This window comes from Archocentrus centrarchus, chromosome 13 (genome assembly GCF_007364275.1).
Source record: "Archocentrus centrarchus isolate MPI-CPG fArcCen1 chromosome 13, fArcCen1, whole genome shotgun sequence".
NCBI lineage: Eukaryota > Metazoa > Chordata > Actinopteri > Cichliformes > Cichlidae > Archocentrus > Archocentrus centrarchus.
In genome coordinates this window covers 31,678,186-31,696,093 of record NC_044358.1, presented here as the reverse complement: position 1 = coordinate 31,696,093, position 17,908 = coordinate 31,678,186, and the positions used below count along the sequence as shown (strand labels likewise).

The following is a 17,908-nucleotide window of genomic DNA, read 5'->3' as shown; positions in this document are numbered from 1 at the left end:
AGATCAGAAAGAGGGCCTGTGGGTGCTGTGTTTGGAGTCTGCTGGTAGTAGCATGGAGGACATCGCAGGCTGCAGCAGCGTTAGCAGAGGGCGGCACATACACAGTTATCACAATAACATGTGAAAACTCCCGAGGAAGATAGTACGGCCTCAAGCTAACAGCGAGCAGTTCAATGTCCTTACTGCAGAGCATCTCTTTGATGGTTAGATGTCTGGAGTTGCACCATTTATCGTTCACAAACACAGCCAGACCCCCGCCCCTCTTCTTACCACTCTCCTTGGTTCTGTCGGCACGGATCAAACGAAAGCCGTCCATGTTTATGTGTGAGTCCGGGGTTAGCTCGGTTAGCAACGTCTCCGTCAGGCACATGAGGCTACTCTCCCGGTAGCTCCTTTGATGTCGCGTTAGCGCCGCCAGCTCGTCCACTTTGTTGGGAAGAGATCTCACGTTTCCCATGATGATGGACGGGATGACGGGCCTGTACCTTCTCCTCTGGCAACGACAACCTATGCCCGCACGTCTCCCGCGTCTCTTCCTTCTCAGTTCGCGGGGAATATCAGGTCGTTCTGCAGGAGTAGGCACAGCGGAGCGCCCGATGGAGATCAGCTGGTCCCGAGAGTAAACAATAGGAGCATGGCCACTCTCGCAGTCTCCAAACATAAACACCATAAAAAGGGTAAAAAACAAAAACTAAGTTTTCCAGAAAAAAGTCTGCTCCATCATGAGGAAAAAGAGCAGAAGATACAGAAACTCAAAAACACATCTAATACTAAACAAAATGAGAAAAAACACGGAATGAGTGCGGAGCTGCTGAAACTGGCTGCCTGCTCGCGCGGCGCCGGAAGCAAAAAAAAAAAAAAAAAAAAAAAAAAATGTACTTCCTGCGGCAGTTGAAGAAATTCAACTTGCCAGTAAGGACCATGGTGCAGTTCTATACTGCCATCATCGAGTCTGTCCTTACCTCCTCCATCACTGTGTGGTACGCTGGAGCCACCACTAGGGACAAACAGAGACTACAGCGCGTTGTGCACTCTGCTGAGAAGGTGATTGGCTGCAACCTCCCATCTCTCCAGGACACTGGGGCGTGCAGGTCGGATCACAGCCGACCACTCTCACCCTGGGCACAGACTTTTTGACCCTCTCCCCTCATGCAGGAGGCTACGGTCCATTTGGACCAGAACCTCCCGCCTTAAGAACAGTTTCTTCCCCTCTGCTGTTGGACTCATGAACAATAACCCTAAGACTGTTACCACCACCCTCCACAAACGCTGATGACCCTATGTTTATGCACCTGTCTGTTTGCACTGATCACTGCACTGTCATGTACATATTACTGGACTATAGTTTACATTCTTTTATCTTTACAGTCACTTTATTATGTCACTTTAGCATTCATCTGGTTTCTGCTTTGCAGTAAATATTATGACTTATCGTAATTATTCTAATATTCTATTCTATCTATTCTAATATTGTGTTATAATTTTTATACTTACTTGTTTTTATGTAAGCACGAAGTACCGCAGCAATTTCCTAATGTTGTGAACCTGTTCACCCATATGGCAATAAAACCTTCTGATTAAGGAATACACCAATCATTAGGCCAGATGTGGTCCAGTTTTTTTGGCTGCAGGAGAGAGGAATAACATCTTTGGAGAGGAAAAAAAAAGTGAAGAAAAAACACCCTAAATATATTTAGAACTACAAATGAACTTTATGAAATAATGCTTTGCCCAGACCCACATTACACAAATCAGTTTTGTCCCATATTGTTTAATGTTAGAATACCACCCAGGCTACTGCAGGTGGTAGTTCTCGTGAGGCTAGTGGCAGAATTCAGTTTGGAGAGGCACAGGAATGCTTTTTTAAAAACTATTATATTAAAATACGGGAAATTTACGGGAAAATACTAGTACAGAAGGACGGCGGGACAGAGGGGTAAAATACAGGAGTTTCCAAAACGGGAGACTTGGCAGGTATGGATTGAACCATGTGACTTGATGACAGTAGGGAGTGTGGATCACTCCAGTCTGGTACAATGCTCTGAAAATAAAATGCTCATTGACCTGCAGCTATCGTTAATAAACAATCCTTAAGCAACACGTTTGTTATCCCCTTGAGTCTACAAAGACAAGAAACAAGACAAGCTCCTGGGATTTTGTGTTTAATAGGAAGCCCTCGGTTTCACGCTGGTCACTATTTTGCCCCGCAAAATCAAGCGTGAACAGGACCGTCGCGAGATCGCCCGTGCACACTGTGAACGAAACTGGCTGTGCCCAGTGGTAGATTGCAGTGAAATAATCCTACAATACAGCAATCTAGCCAGAGGGACAAAAAAAAAGTCAGTCTGGTATCAGCGACAGGGTGGCATGTGCAGAGCGTGTGGGGTGTGCGCCTGCTTGCTAATTGCAGTGATAGAGCAGTTCCGATAGTGAACCGGTGAAATTCACAGCCCAGCGCAAGACGACCTCAGCATGGCGCAGTGTGGGGCGATCAACCGCTGGCTAGAACCCTGAAGTGTTGCTAATTGGGAAGTTGCAGTGCCCTCTGGTGGACAAACTATGCAACGCCAACACCCATAACGTGGCAGAAGAGTATTTAGCCCTTCTTTACTTTAAAATTTTAATTTATCAGCTGTTACAAAAGGTGATATGGACACATTGGCAAATAGCTAACATCGACCTGCTGATAAATCAGTCGAGCTCTAGTCGCTACGTTGAAGAACATTAAAGACAGCTAGAGGATGTAGAAAAGGGAGGAGCTGTTTGTTGGTTGAATGTTTTTTAGATTAAATTGGACTTATTTAGCTTCATTTATGCTCCTCCAAACTAGGAATAGTTATTAATGGTACTACTACTCTGAGCAATACTGCTTATTGGTCCGGTACTTTAACAGTATTCTTATCTGTACTTTATGGAGTTAAGAATAGCATTAAATTAAGAGTAGAATTAAGATTGTATCAAATCATACATGATTTTGTCAAGTATGATTTGTCCAGAATGCTCAAAATATGTATGTAAGAAATAAAACCTCCACCTTGAACTGGTAAAGATTTTTTCTGACAACATTTACTGCAGCCTCCAAATCAAGTGATCCGAAGCTAAAACTGGGAGTTTGGGATTGTGAATTGGAAACGACAGTTCAGATGATATTTTGACCATCTCAGACTGAATGCACACACCCATAACAGTCAACTTGCTAACAGTCACTTTAATCGCTAAAGCACATTCATATTTTAGATAAGATAACCAATAATTTAGATAATTGCATGTGTGCGCCAGGCTGCTAGCATATGACAGATTAACTACAAGTTAGGCGTTTTCCTAAATGTTTTGACAGATTGCTCGTGTTTCCGTGTTGCATTTGTAGCAATGAGCACTGTCAGCACCGACTCTATTTAACTTTATTCTCTCCACCATCTTCACAAAGCATCTCACATCCGGGCTGAGAGAGATACACAGTGAAAGAATAGAAAAAAATGGATCTTAGATTAATGAACGATAACTTTTAACCAATAGTCAATGTGATGTCTATTTTTTTCCAGTACAGAACGTAGTACCAATAGCGTCCGAGCTTACTGATACTCTGAGTCAGGCCTTTAATAATTTTGCCCCGAGGCTAGCTGTGCTCTATGTTAACTGTGATTTGCCTCATTTTCTTCATGACCAAAGTGGGGAAATAAAATCCCCACTCTCTTGTGTGTCTTTCTCTTTCTTTCTTTCTTTCTTTTCATCACAGAAGATGTAGCAAGGCCTTCACCTACACAGTTCTGTTGTTTCGTAAATGCCACACATTAGCAGAGGTCCCAACAGCCAGTCAGAAACACCACACACATAAATAGCGCTGCTAGTGGCCAGAAACTCCCAAGTGTTCCTTTCAAGGCATGAAACCCCAAAAGACAATAATCTATACAGAAATATTTTGTCAGTGTGGGAGGAAAAAAAATATAAATGTTTTGCTCTTGTGGGCAGACCGGATATGAGCTGGAGTTACACATTAAATGAATCTGCTCCTCAAAACACAATCAGCCAGTGAACCTAGTCTTTCGCAAACACTGACTTGAGGCTTAAACCTTACGCAACTCTGAGTTGGAAACCACCTCCATCATGCCCTTGTTTGTCCCTCAGACACCTCTTTTACACACAAACATGTCCTTCCTGTAAACTTATTAAAGGACGACGCCGCGGTCTACAGGTAGAGCAGCATGTGGTGGCAGTTACTTCCGAAAGCCAAGAGTAGGATGCGCCTCTCCAGTTCCTGCATGGTAGAAAAAAAGCAAAAAAACTGGGCAGTGCATCCAAGCTGTCCCTCTGTGTGTTTACAACCTCCCCCTCTGATCCTGGGACAGTTTACGAGAGGAAATTTGCCTGAATGAGCTCAACCTCCAGTGGACTGTGGGAGGTCTGCACATGGCAGAAAAACTGTTTTTCTCAATCACGATTGGAGCACCAAGGCGTGTAGGAGGGAGAAAGTCAATGATCAGAAGGTTGTGATTGGTCTTTTACTTCTGTAGGAGGAAGTGGGTATTATAGCACTCTAACCTCAGAGCCTGAAGGAGACTCTCTGGCTGGCAGTAAAAACATCAACAAGTGTTTGACGTAAACAGTGAACCCACTGCGAAGTCTTAAAAGAGTCTACGCAGAACCAGGGGACATAAACGGGACTTGCTAATGATGAAAAACACTCCTCACTGTCAGGATTACGAGCACTTTAATGTTCATTGTGCGTTATTCTGCTACAGTGAGGTGGAAATCTGTGTACGGTTTACAGTCTGTCAGCTGTTCCATTGGTCAAGCATCACAGACACTAACTGGCTTTTGATAAGTCACAATAGCCGTTACAGAGCTGTATATTATATGTATGTGCTACACCTTTGATTCACGCACGTTACAGCCAATGAGTTGACTCAGACACTGCTGACCAAATGCTTTTTTAAACAAAAAATTTCTAAGGATGCACTTGATTTTTTTTTTCATCAGTTCCTTTTCTGATTAATTTTCTCCACATTATAAAATAAAATGCCAAAAATGAAGTGAAGGATACATGTGACAATAATTTAACAGATCATTGCTTACTTGACTAGTTTGATGAAATCAAGAAACTCACTCTGCAATTTTTTTTCACCTCTACCAGGAACTTAGCTCTTTTATAATATATATTTGTTGTCTGGCTTTAATGTAATTTCAAGTCACAATGCTATGGAGATCTACACCCATGCATCGCCATCAACACAGCCCACGCAGGCATAAATGCCGGCAATGGCCACTTGCATAGGCTACATGATTGGCAGACAATTTAGGTAGAGCCTAAGTATAAATTACACTTAACATGTAAGTCTCTCACGTTCACACCTATGGGCAATTTAGAATCACCATTTAACCTCACCCCAGTAATTGCATGTCTTTGGACTGTGGGAGGAAGCCAAAGTACACAGAGAGAACGCACACAGGCAAAGGAAGAACATACACAGAGCTTCACCCAGAAGAAACCCTTATGTTGTTAAGTGACACTGCTAACCACTTCACCACCGTGCCGTTCTACACTATTAAAACGACTTGCTAAATGTGAAGACAGATAAACACTTTAACTATTAGCTAACAGTATGGCTAGCTTACAATACAGATAAACAGCCAAAATGGCTAGATAAATGTATGGCAGCTAGTGGAAAAATTGAGCTAATCTGTATTGAGGCTTCTCACGTGACATCACATGCACTTTGCACAAGATTTGTCCGCCATGTTGGATGTTATACAACCACTGGTTGTTCAGGAAAAATGTGTATTCCCCAACTGGTTGGCAGTGGTTCCTGGACGTTGCTGACTGTCACTGAGTCAAACTGGTTACACCAAAAACCTAGTGATTACTTTGGTTGCCAGCAGATTGTCATAGTTGCCAGTAGTTTTCATCTTTGTCTGCAAATAATCGCTAACTATTACCCAAGCAGTAGCAAAATTTTACTACAGCTTGGAGAGTAGCTGGACAGAGTCTGTAGACGACTCCACCATTTCCATCCAAACAATGACTGCTGCAATACGCTAGTGACCAAAGCAATCAGGAGGGTTTTGCAAACTAGTTGGCGAATACATATTTCTTTCCCTCACAACTGGTGGTTGCCACTGACTGGTCTCTAGGCCTGTCTGACTGGGGCCTTGATCGGGTCCTACATTGTCGCCATGATTGTCACACATCCAAAATGGTAAACAACTTAATGTCTGGCGGTTACTGATCCCGCATCAGCAAAACCTCAATAAAATGCTAAACCTGCTTAGTAAAGGTAATGACGTCTGTTAAACAGAGTAACAGATAAAAGCAGCAGATAAATGAAATGGTAAGATAATAGTTATGGGTGTTTTGAACAGTTAGCCAATCATAGCTGACAAGCTAAATGTAATCACTATGAATAAATGTAAATTGAAAGCAGATGAAATCCAGTATGAAAGTACTTTAAATTAACATATTTGAACATTATTTGGTCCTGATGAAGGGGTTCAACTAAGAGGGCTAAAAAACAGGTACATCAACTGAAAAACACTGGAAACTACTGATCTATGCTAGCATTCAAACAGACAAAAATAAATCAAAGTAAAAGAACAATAAACACAGTGAGACAGATCCATTTTGACTAGTATGAAATATTCAACTTTGTCAGATTCAAAACCTTTATTTATATTTTTATAAATATTTTTCATTATATACGAATAGTCTAATCAGTGAGGTAAAATCCAATTGTGCCACAAGGAGGAACCGTCTTCTCGATGAGAAAAAAAACTGTTGAGGGGATCTTTGGGAATTTTGTCCAGTTTCTCTGTGTCACCAACTCCCTATAACATAACTGTGGCTCCAAAGCAAGCTCAAACAAACAGAGAGACACACAAACAAACGAATAAAGGAGACAGAGATGACCACGGTAACAACTAAAGACGTAAAGACAGAGCACAAGTCTGATTTGATTTGACTGCGGTCTGCTGTTTCTGCACTGTCAGGTCAACATCTTTGCATCTGCTCAGCCCTGTTTGTCAGAGTCACACACAGTAAAGTTTAAAAGTGTCAGAAGTTAAAACCGTGGTTTAAAAAAAGAGCTGCTGACAGTGGAAAATAGCATGTCTGGTAGGTTTAGGGATATTCACAAAGGAAACGTGTTGCTGAGCATGTGTGCAGGCTTGTAACCTGCCTCCTAAACTGCATATGAGCGTGCATCCACGCACATAGTTGTTCCTAGACCACTGCATGTTGTGCAATCTGTCAGTGAACCAATGTGGCCTCTGGCTGGGGAGGAAAGACCGCCCCCCTCCCAAAACTGGCTGAGGGATGGTGGTCAGCAAGAGGTAGAAAGGGCAAACGGAGGGAGAGAAAAACAGGGAGGCAACACACACAGTAACTCTTGCCACGACACGACATGTATCTCCTCAACCGCACACATCCACGCATTTCTTTTACCCCCCCCCTCCTCTCCTCAACTGGGTGCGAGACAAAAAAAAAAGCAGCAAGACATCACATGTTGCTATGGCAACATAGGACAACAAAAGTGAGAATAATATGGACAGATGTGAATAACAAAAACAACCAAACACAAGATAATAAGCAACAGTAAAGTAACTAAGAGAGATCTTAAACTCTACAAACCCCACCGTCCCCCACTGAAAAGCGGTGAAGGATACCACTCTACAGGATGGTGTTGCTATGGTTACAAAGCAGGCAATGGGTGGGTATTTACTATTGTTCAATAACCACTTTTTGCTGTAAGGGTCATTCATTATTTTTTATACAGTTTTTTTTTTTTTTTTTTTTGTTTAACTAATACACGGAGCAATATTTATGCTGTTCAGCATAAGAAGAGAACAGCCTGGCTGCTCAACAATATTCGCCTAAAAAAGTCATCCATCAACTTAAACACTGAGTGTTTCATAATTCTGAAACATGCCTCACTCTTTTATCAGCATCCAGCCCCAGCTGGTCTCCAGGAGGTAAGCTGATGCAAGCTAAGCCCAGGTTATCAAAGGTAAGATTTCCCTAATCGCACGTGTTCCCTCAAGCAGTTCAGTATCACATCCCTGGATCCTACATTTCCCGGAAAATGCAACTCAACTTAATCAGGGTCATATTTCAGACTATAGAAAGCCCCCTTCAGAGACCCTTCAACAGTAATCACAGAGTACCTTACAATATGTATGTTGCCCACAATAACAACTGTGTAGTTACTGAAAGAAGGACTTGCCTATATATGCACAGTGCTGTGGTGTAAGGTTAATAATAAATTAGCTCAGCTGATTAGCTCTCCCATTCCCAGTGTGAGTTTCTTCTTCTTTACTACAACTTAAGCTTACTCAGTCATTCGTTTAATGAGCACCACCACAGGCAGTTATAAAATAGCAACTTTGATATGTTAAATTTACAGAGGAATCCATTTAGAGCAGGTGGCAAAATACTGATGACTGTATTTACTGCCTGAGAACTAATTTGAACGTATAAAACTAGTGGAATAGATTTGCCTACTGTTTTACAGTGTATCTACAAATGTATTGACCCACACCTCTTAATCTTTGAATTTAAGTGTGTTCAGTCCCATTGCCACAAATGCATAAAATCAAGCACTTAGCCACGCAGTCTGCCTTTAGAGACATTCGTCAAAGAATGGGTCATTCTAAAGAGCCCACTGAAGAAGAGTGTGGTACTGTAATTGGACGCGACCAGTGCAACAAGTCATTCCATGAAATTTGCTTCCTCCTAGATATTCCATGATCAGCTGTAAGTGGTATGATTGCAAAGTGGAAGTGTTTAGGAACTTTTGCACTATGCACCTGCATAGTGCAAAAGTCTCCAATGCTCTGTTGACTCAGCAGCTGCAGAGCACTGGGCAACAGTGGGAAGGAAAAACTCCCTTTTAACAGGAAGAAACCCCCAAAGGAACCAGGCTCAGGGAGGGGCAGCCATCTGCCGTGACCAGTTGGGGATGGGGGGAGGGGGACAGGACAAAAAACGCACTGTGGAAGAGAGCCAGAGATTAATATTAACTAATGATAAAATGCAGAGTGGTGTATAAATACAGAGAAACTGAAAAGAGGTGACTGAAGAAGAAACACTCAGTGCATCATAGGACCCCCCCCCCCCCCCCCCCCCCCACACACACACACACACACACAGCAGCCTAGGCCTATTGCAGCATAACTAAGGAGTGCTTCAGGGTCAGCTGATCCAGCCCTAACTATAAACTTGATCAAAATGCAAAGTTTAAAGCCTAATATTAAAAGTAGAGAGGGAGTCTGTCTTCCAAATCCAAACTGGGAGCTAGTTTCACAGAAGAGGAAGCTGAAAGCCCTGAAAGCTGAAGGCTCTGCCTCCCATTCTACTCTTAAATACCCTAGGAACCACACGTCTGCACTCTGAGAGGGATAATAGGATAATAAGGAACTATGAGGTCTTTAAGATATGTAAATAAATTACTTAATTAAAAAAATAACTTTACCTAAAGTAGTCAGGTTTAAATTGTACCACGTGGCTCTTGATGCGGCCGTTTTTCTTTTTAGTGTGTTTGGCAGAGCCCTGAATGATGATTCACTTGCTGCACACTACTAAAAATTTACTGGAGCAACCAGCCATGGAAAGTATGAGATTGACTTTATGACACTTGTTGAGCATGACCACATCTGAGTTTATCCAAAAGCCATAGCGGAGTGCTCAGTGAGGCCGAATCAATAGCAGTTTATAAACGATGGAAATCTATTAGCCACGTTGTGCCGCACATTTAGCGGATCGGGACCGAGATCCAGCGTGTTTGAATTACTCAGAGGGCAGATGTGTGTTAACAATTCGTGATTCCATCTTCTTGACGCCTGGGCAGGACAGGGGATTGTGCAAGTTCACTTGGCAGGCAGTCCACAGGCCAACATCTGGAGAACATTACGTCTGCAGGAGACGGTGCAGACGGATACCCCTGGATATAAAACTACGTGTCATTAAACACGTCGCTTTTGTTTGTTTGTTTGTTTAAAAACACACTGGCGGATCACGGGATGCTTTCAGACGGGAGTTAAGCATCCTGATGTGGCAGCATAAAGTGACAACAGGAGGAGAAGGCCTGCGCTCAATGAAGGTAGACGAGCTGGCCTCTGAGCCACGCGTAGACATTTCAAACACAGCTGCAGTGTGCGTGTCTTTGACTTTACAGAAGAAGGAGGAAAAAAAAGGGCTCTCCAGTGGTGAGTTTGCACAGGAATGCAGCGGAGGCACAAATTGTTGCACGCTGCCCCCCCTCTCCAACCCCTGCCTAGCTTGCGTAACGTGAAACGTAGCAGCAAAAGGTAACCACAGAGAGAGAGACAGACAAACGAGCAGAAAATGCTAGTCTAAACACTCGTTTCTATCATTTTGAAGCCTGCTGACACCCAAGCGAAGCGTCATGGCGCACACGGAACATCTGTAGCAGGTCACAGACCGTAGCGTTTCTCCCTGGGCTGCAACCACACGCGCGCGCGCACGCGCCCACACACACACTCACACACACACACAGCATCGCGAGTCTCAGTAGCTGTTCGCACGGCTGAACCGTTTATTTCTGCCACCCTGCCGACAATAAACCTCCCACATGCACCCATATCCTCACCTGCAGTCGCTCCGACGCGGGTTGCCACATGTTCGCAGAATCAGAGGTTCTCCGTCCCTTACTACAGCTTGTTCTCTTCCCGTAGTCCGGTTCACATCTGTTCGCCTTCACAGCTCGCCTCTCTGTCCTCCTTCTCTCTGGACTGGTCGATAATGAAGGATAGGTTGCTCCGCCTGACTGTAGTTAACGCATCGGCCACCAGGTGGAGATACCTGCTGTCGATGGTGGGGCCGCTTCGTGCTGCTTTCAGGTGCTGTGGGAAATCGAGGGTCCAGGCAGTTGCTGCCTTAAATCTGCAGCCTGATGCTGAGGAGTATATACAGTGGGGTCGTTTAAGATTGGCCCGTCTCCCAGACATTTTGTTAGTTTAATCTAAGAGTATACGTGCTGTTTTATCCTTTATAGAGACTTTCACATGTTTTTTTCAAGCTTCCTCACTTGTAACAAAAAATGTTCATGTTGCGCTTATTAATATTTAATTAGAACGGCATTATATATTTGTCCCTGAACTCTCCTACCCTACATCTTTGAACTCTCCAAGTCCATTTTCTTTGGTTCACTGTTCTTCTTGGAGTGGTCGATACTGCTTTTTCCCCTGTGGATTTAGGTCTCATCATTACTATAGTCTGAAAGTCCTTCATTCCCCAGATCTACATACATTCTTTGCCAGTCCCTCACACCCCATCCTTCCCCCTTTTTTTCCTATGTAGCTCTATAAAGCAACATGAACATCAAAAGGCACCCATAATGATTTTTAGCCTCCTTGCAAAAATGAATTAAAGGCCCCCAAAGATTAGTCATTGGGACCAAAAAAAGCCAGAAGTGCAAGAATGCAGTTAAATGAAAAGAAACAGTATGTAAACCTAACAAAAACAGCGTTATTTCAGTGGGCAGTGGCAATGAAAACGTGGTTAGTTTAAATCTTCCGGTCTCATAAATCCCAAGTTTAACAAAGGCATCTGAGGACAAGGAATGTTATGCTGCCCACACATTTTGATCTCCTTAAGCTCCGACAAAACAAAAGCTGACTGTATTGAACTCCAGTCTGCTTGGAATGACCTTGTTACTCTAAAAGCTTAGTCTAGAAGAGATATTCAAGAAAAACATCAGGTATTATTTTGTGGAAAATGGATTCATTTATTTTGCAGCTGCCAAATTTGTACATATTTAACCACTGGACATTTTTTAATCGGTTAAAACCTGAAAAAGAAAACCATACAACTCAACTGCTTCCATCTTAGCTCACAGTTCACAGTGGTGGAGGCCATCAGTAAAAAAGACAGTAGAAAAATTTAAGCAGTAGACAAGACCATGTGGAACAATCTGACCCTCCAGACCATTCAAAGGGCAAAGGTCAACAACAAAGCCTCAAAAACAGACCACAGGAAAAGACAAGAGCCAGCAATAACATCTGGTCCTCCTGCAGTGTGTGTGAGTGCGTATGGGTATGTGCGTCAACACACATTATCTTATGTAGGTGTGAGGAACGACATGACTCCACAGTCGCAGTCTGTATTTAGAGATGTTTACACGGGAAACATCTGGATAAAGCCCGAGGTCACTGAGGGTGTCCACGTTACCAACACTCCATAAAAGGCATGCTCGACGGCTGATGGCTCAGTCTGGTGGGCATGACCTTGGGAACAGAAAAACACACGCTGCAAATAGTCAGAACCGGTGTTTTTGGGAAACAGTTTAATTATTGTAGCCCGGTGTGTCCCCTCATCATTATTAAACTGCTCATTTGATTAAATTCATGCAAATGGCTTTCCCCATTGTGCTGATATTGAAGAAACAGGCAACACCATCACTCGCTGAATAATTACACGTTTTACTCTGTTAAACGGGGAAAAAAAAGTTTTATTTATTTTAAATAGAACAATATTTGGTAGAAAATCATGTTCAAATTTCTGATTATTGTTTCAGTATGAGTAGTAAAAGAGCTTCAGGTATTGCACTGGTAATGGTATCACAACACTTTTTTTTTTTTAATAGGATAATAAATCTTCACTCCAGCTGTAGAAAAGGGCACAGTACCATTACTGCTGCTACAGCTGTGACAAATGATCTCATAGGTGCCCTGGACAGAAAACAGCATTACACTGCCTTATTTATGGGTCTGTTTTTGAATTCATTTGATCATGAATTGCTAGTGAACAAACATATTAATGCTGGTTTTGATCCTAAGACTGCTAATTGGTTCAAAACTTACTTTAAAATCAAACTCATTTAATTGAGCTCACCTAAGAAAGGTGTCCTGCAGGGTTCCATTTTGGGATCTGTGGTACTGTGGAAAAGTCTTGAGTCACCCCTCATTTCTTTATATTTTACTTCCAAGGAGGCAGACTTTCTTGTAATTTTTAAGGTGGTCTCATATAATAGTTCTCCAGGCTTTCTGAAGGTCTTTTGCAGTTTGTCTTTGGACATGGGTTGCTTTTTCACTCATTTTCAAAGGTCAGGAGAAAGGTACAACAGCGAGAGACATCTGTAAAACCCAGTGGGGGCTCTGTCATGGTTTGGGGCTGCATTTCAGACAGTGGTATTGGAGATCTTGTCAAAATTGATGGAATCATGAATGGCAGAAAAATACAGTCAGATTTTACCATCTGGAAAGCATCTGATTGGCAACAGCTCTGCATGTCATAGACCTTTTATTTAGGGTTATATTTGTTTCATTTTTAATATGTTTTGTGTTTTGGTGGTCTCCCTTTGGAAAAGAGATTTGATTTCAGTGGGACTTCCTGGTTAAATAAAGGCAAAAAAAAAAAAAAAAAATCAAACACCCTGCCCCAGATATGATGCATATGTTACAATACACATAGAACACCACGAGAGTCAGTTATGTTCACTTGAATCTTTATTGTTTACATAATTCAACAGAGATAATAGTCTATCATGTTGCCGCTATTTAAAATGAGAGAAAAAAATGGTAGGATTAGCTGAGCCTATTGGTAAAACATTGCTTGACCTTGAGAGGAACGACAGAGCTGCACAGACAGAAAGTTTCCCACTGGCAGAACACAGAAGCACATATATTCTGGACTAGATAACTAGATAACTAGAAACTCACGTCCAGAAACTAATCAATGCTGTCAACAATAGAGGTGAATTTGTACACTGGGAGGAACAGGTACACTGAGTAGAACCAACTATTTTTCTGTGCAGTGAGAAGTATACCTACCTATTATCCTAAATATCACTTAAAAACATACAGTAGGATGGTAGGGTCACAGTACTCCAGTACTTTCTTTACTATTCAAACACCACTTAGAAACTTGCATGTAAAGAACAGGACAAGATAATATAAGGGGGGGGGGGGGGGGGGGGGGGGGGGCTGTGACTAGTATTTTATACATTTATGTATTTTGTCTACTAACCACAAATACCCAAAGAAAACATTTGGCACAATCTTGACAGATAGAAATCCAAGTGCAATGGGGGGGGGGGGGGGGGGGGGGGGGGACAACCAACAACCGAGTACAAAGGTTTTAAAATATTGCAGAGAGAACATCAATTCTAACCATGCATGAAGTAAGGCAACCTACTGCAGATTTTTATTCTTTTTTAAATATAGAAAAAGATACTGTGACAAGTGCACCTATTTCTACAACACCTGTAAGGACTGTTGTCAGCACTGTCTGCTGAGATTACACTTAAAAATGTGGGCTCCTGGGATGCTGGCCCCACCTACAGACAGACAGTCTGGTGCAGACTAAAGTCATCACTCTATTGTACAGCAGAGATTACTGGTAGTGTTGCCTGTCATCATTAATAACTTAAGTGATGCAAAGAATGCTCTTATGCTACAATAAAGCCTTATCATGGACCTGGACAGGGAAATAGATGTATCGAATTTGTTCTTTATAAACTACAGTCTATGTTTTCCATGATTTTTTTTCCACTTTACATTCAATTTTGTTTTGATGTTATTTTAGACATACACTGATATTGTGTGCGTGCGCGTGTGTGTGTGTGTACAGCTCGTAATGGTGAAACAGTTGTGTTTTACAAATCCTTTGTCTTGATGAGGGTAACCAATGGCTTGTCATCAGGACTGTAGTCTTCATAGGCGATGGGAGTGGCATCATACATTGCAGGCCTGGACTTCTTCCCAAATCTAATAGGAAAGCCAAAAAAAAGCCAAATGTTTATAAATGTTGTAATGCAAGAGGTTGTTTTGCAAAGCAGCTGCGAAACTTAGTGGTAGTAATTAGTTGTTTCACAGCGAGGAGGTCCTGGGTTTGAATCTACCAGCTTCCATTCTGTGTGCAGTTTGCATGTTCTCCCCGTGTCTGCGTGGGTTCTCTGTGGGTCCTCCAGCTTCCTCCCACAATCCAAAGACATGCATGGGGTTCATCTGTGATTCTAAATTGGCTGTCGGTGTGAGTGAGTGTGCATGGCGGTCTGTCGCTATATGTTAGCCCTGCAACAGGGTGGCGACCTCTCGCCCTGTGACAGTTGGGATAGGCTCTAGCCCCTCCCCGTGACCCTGAATTGGATAAGCAGAAGAAAATGGATGGATGAATTGATCAACTGATGGCAAAAGTGACTTCCAAGAAGCTGTGTGTTAAATGCAAACCACTCATAAAGACGCCTCCTTAAACACAGCAAATAAATGCTTACACAATCCTGCCACTGACCTGGCATGGCGGATGGAGGCGATAGCATTGCTGAACTCGCTGTCAATGCTGCGGCAATTGTAAAACTCCTGGTAGGCGTGGCGAGAGGAACCCTGATACTCGATGCGGCTGATGCGGCAGATGCCCACAATGAGGATGATGAGCATGAGGACGAAGGCCACGCACAGAGCTCCAATAATGATGTAGAGGGAGTGGCGTGGCATGTTGGTCAGGGTGTCCTCAGTGTGCGCAGGCTTCCACTGCAGGTCTAACATGCGCGCGCGCGCGCACACACACACACACCCCGGCATACATCTTTACATGTGCTGCATTTTAGATTAAGAGCTGAGGAGACATTTTCTGACTGGGTGACTTACGGATCTCGCAGATGGGTCCCACCCACCCAGGTGGACAGTGACAGGTGAACCCATTTGATTGGTCAATGCAGGTGCCTCCATGGTGACAAGGGTTGCTCTCGCACTCGTTGATGTCAACCTCACATTTTTCCCCTGAGCAGACAGGTAAGGTGGCTTTAAATTACTTTTATAGCAATAAAGCCAATACACCAAACTGAGGCTGATGGATCACAGCCTGACTTTATTTTCCATACAGTCACAATGATTTCCATCACCAGCCATAATCACAGAAATATGCAGTTAGTTGTCATGCTGATCATGGCAGTGGTGCTCACCCAGGTATCCAGGTGGGCAGGAACAGGAAGCATTAAGTCCTGAACTTTCACAGCGGCCTCCATTCTGGCAGCGCATCTTCAGACATGGGTCCTTGTAGATTTCACAGTGCCTGCCTGCATGCACACATACAGAAAGCGCTTTTAATAATTCCCTGGGGAACACTTTTTGCAGTCTAAAACATATTCACACACATACCTTCAAACTGGGGTGTGCAGACACACTCATAGGCATTGATGAGATCCCTACAGGTGGCATAGTTCTGGCAGGGGGCAGACAGACACTCGTTGTACTCCTCCTCACAGTACAAGCCATGGTAGCCTTAATGGGACACAAATTCATACAGTTCATACTAAAGTTACATCCTATATAAATGAGTACATAATAATAACAAGTTTTGTTGAAAGCCTAGTGTTTATGTGCAACAAAGAAATAGGAAGTGTTTATACTTCTGCAATGAAGCACATTAATGGCAACTCTTAAGGAATGGAGATACAGACATTACTTTTATTTTTATTGAGCAAAAGAATTAAGAGCATGTGAGTAAACATTTCTTAACAGGGAAACTGCCAAAGTGTAGCTTTCTAGAGGCAGGAGAAACACCCTTCAACCATGTTATGAATGGTGATGTTGCATCATATGTCCACCAGAGGGCACTATTTTTAACCTGAATTGTCATAATAGCTCAGTCGGGACTACGGATAACAATTGTTACAGAATCTCTTTATATTTTGTGTGCCTGAAATTTAAAAAAAAAAAAAAGAAAGGAAAAAAAGGAAAGGAAAGAATGTAAAGAAAATGAAATACCAGTTGATATATTGGATTTTCAAAATCAACAGGTACTGGTCTCTCGCCATATAAATCCTCTATGAGTCGGGCTCTAGAATAACAAATTCATTTCTTCAGGGCATAATTAAGAAGTAAGATGCAATACATTATTTTTTTCAGTAATGAGCCCAACATTGGTTATAACTGAACAGAGGTTCCTTCTACTAGCACCTCAAAAACAATACACACAGTGGCAGCCTATCAAACCAGCTGTAACATTCATCTGCTGGGCACTATGGAGCAATTTCCTCTCACACACCTTCCTCAGTCACTGTTCTTACTCTCAGTGCTCCAGGCAGATTAATAGATTTTAATCTGTAACCTTTCAGTCACACTTGACACCAGGATCGAAAGCTGCCATCTATACCGGTGTCACTAAAGAAATCCAAACCTTTTAAGTGTTTACCTGACTTAACCGAACACTATAGCACACAAAATGCAATATCATTAGAGGTTTAACAATTCTGCAAAACTACAGTTAGGTTTATACCTCGATTTTTGGACCATAGTTTCAGTTCATACCTCGGTATTTCTTTAGAGGGAATTTTTAATTGGCCAACAGGTGAATGAATACATGCTAAACCCTGAATTTTGCTCGATTGGCCAGATGGTCAAATGACATGCAGTGCACTGTGTTTTCCATAGGATGGCAGCTGTGCACCAGCTGTGAGACCAGCACAAACATGGTCAGCGCATGAATAACAGAGCATCAGTGCCTCTTCAGCTCTGTGTTCTGTGCTGTTTATATAAGGCAGCATGCCATTACTGATTGCACATTGTGGCTACAACTTGCAGATACGGATCGAGTATTTTCATTATCTCTTCTCCAACTTTGACTGCATCTCTCAGCTGGGTGCAACTACTGACTGAAGCATCAACAAACCCTCCTTGGGCTAGAGCTAACGTGTGTTTGGCAAAAGACAGAAGAGCAATTAATGAGGAGCCCAGTTAGACCCTCTAGGGTCCTCTCTGTGAAATGTCAGCGAAATGTCAAGTGCCTTTCCAAGACTCTGTCTGCTTTCTGTGGGCTGGCAGCCTCTCATGTGAGCAGGATTACAGGAAACAGGAGGACAGATCCTTCAACATATCAGCTCCCCAAAAGCTTTCTTTCAAACAGCCAGCAGGCATTTACACAACCCCACAACATCCGCAGACCGACACCTGGGAGACTGTC

At 42.7% G+C, this 17,908-nt stretch overlaps 2 protein-coding genes across 2 annotated transcripts in view; both read right to left on the bottom strand.

Moving 5' to 3' along the window:
* pid1 (phosphotyrosine interaction domain containing 1) overlaps nucleotides 1–10,738 on the bottom strand; it is a 42,983-nt gene extending 32,245 nt beyond the window's left edge. The window contains exon 1 of the mRNA XM_030745293.1: nucleotides 10,599–10,738. Within this exon, the coding sequence (XP_030601153.1) occupies nucleotides 10,599–10,628 (30 nt within the window). The 5' untranslated portion in view covers nucleotides 10,629–10,738. The remainder of the gene's footprint in view (nucleotides 1–10,598) is intronic.
* Nucleotides 10,739–14,061: 3,323 nt separating this feature from the next.
* Nucleotides 14,062–17,908, bottom strand: part of dner (delta/notch-like EGF repeat containing) — a 63,035-nt gene continuing 59,188 nt past the window's right edge. Inside the window, exons 9-13 of the mRNA XM_030744474.1 lie at nucleotides 16,105–16,227; nucleotides 15,909–16,022; nucleotides 15,595–15,726; nucleotides 15,239–15,485; nucleotides 14,062–14,715 (exon numbers count right to left, since the gene is read on the bottom strand). Coding sequence (XP_030600334.1) covers nucleotides 14,604–14,715; nucleotides 15,239–15,485; nucleotides 15,595–15,726; nucleotides 15,909–16,022; nucleotides 16,105–16,227 — 728 coding nt within the window. The 3' untranslated portion in view covers nucleotides 14,062–14,603. The remainder of the gene's footprint in view (nucleotides 14,716–15,238; nucleotides 15,486–15,594; nucleotides 15,727–15,908; nucleotides 16,023–16,104; nucleotides 16,228–17,908) is intronic.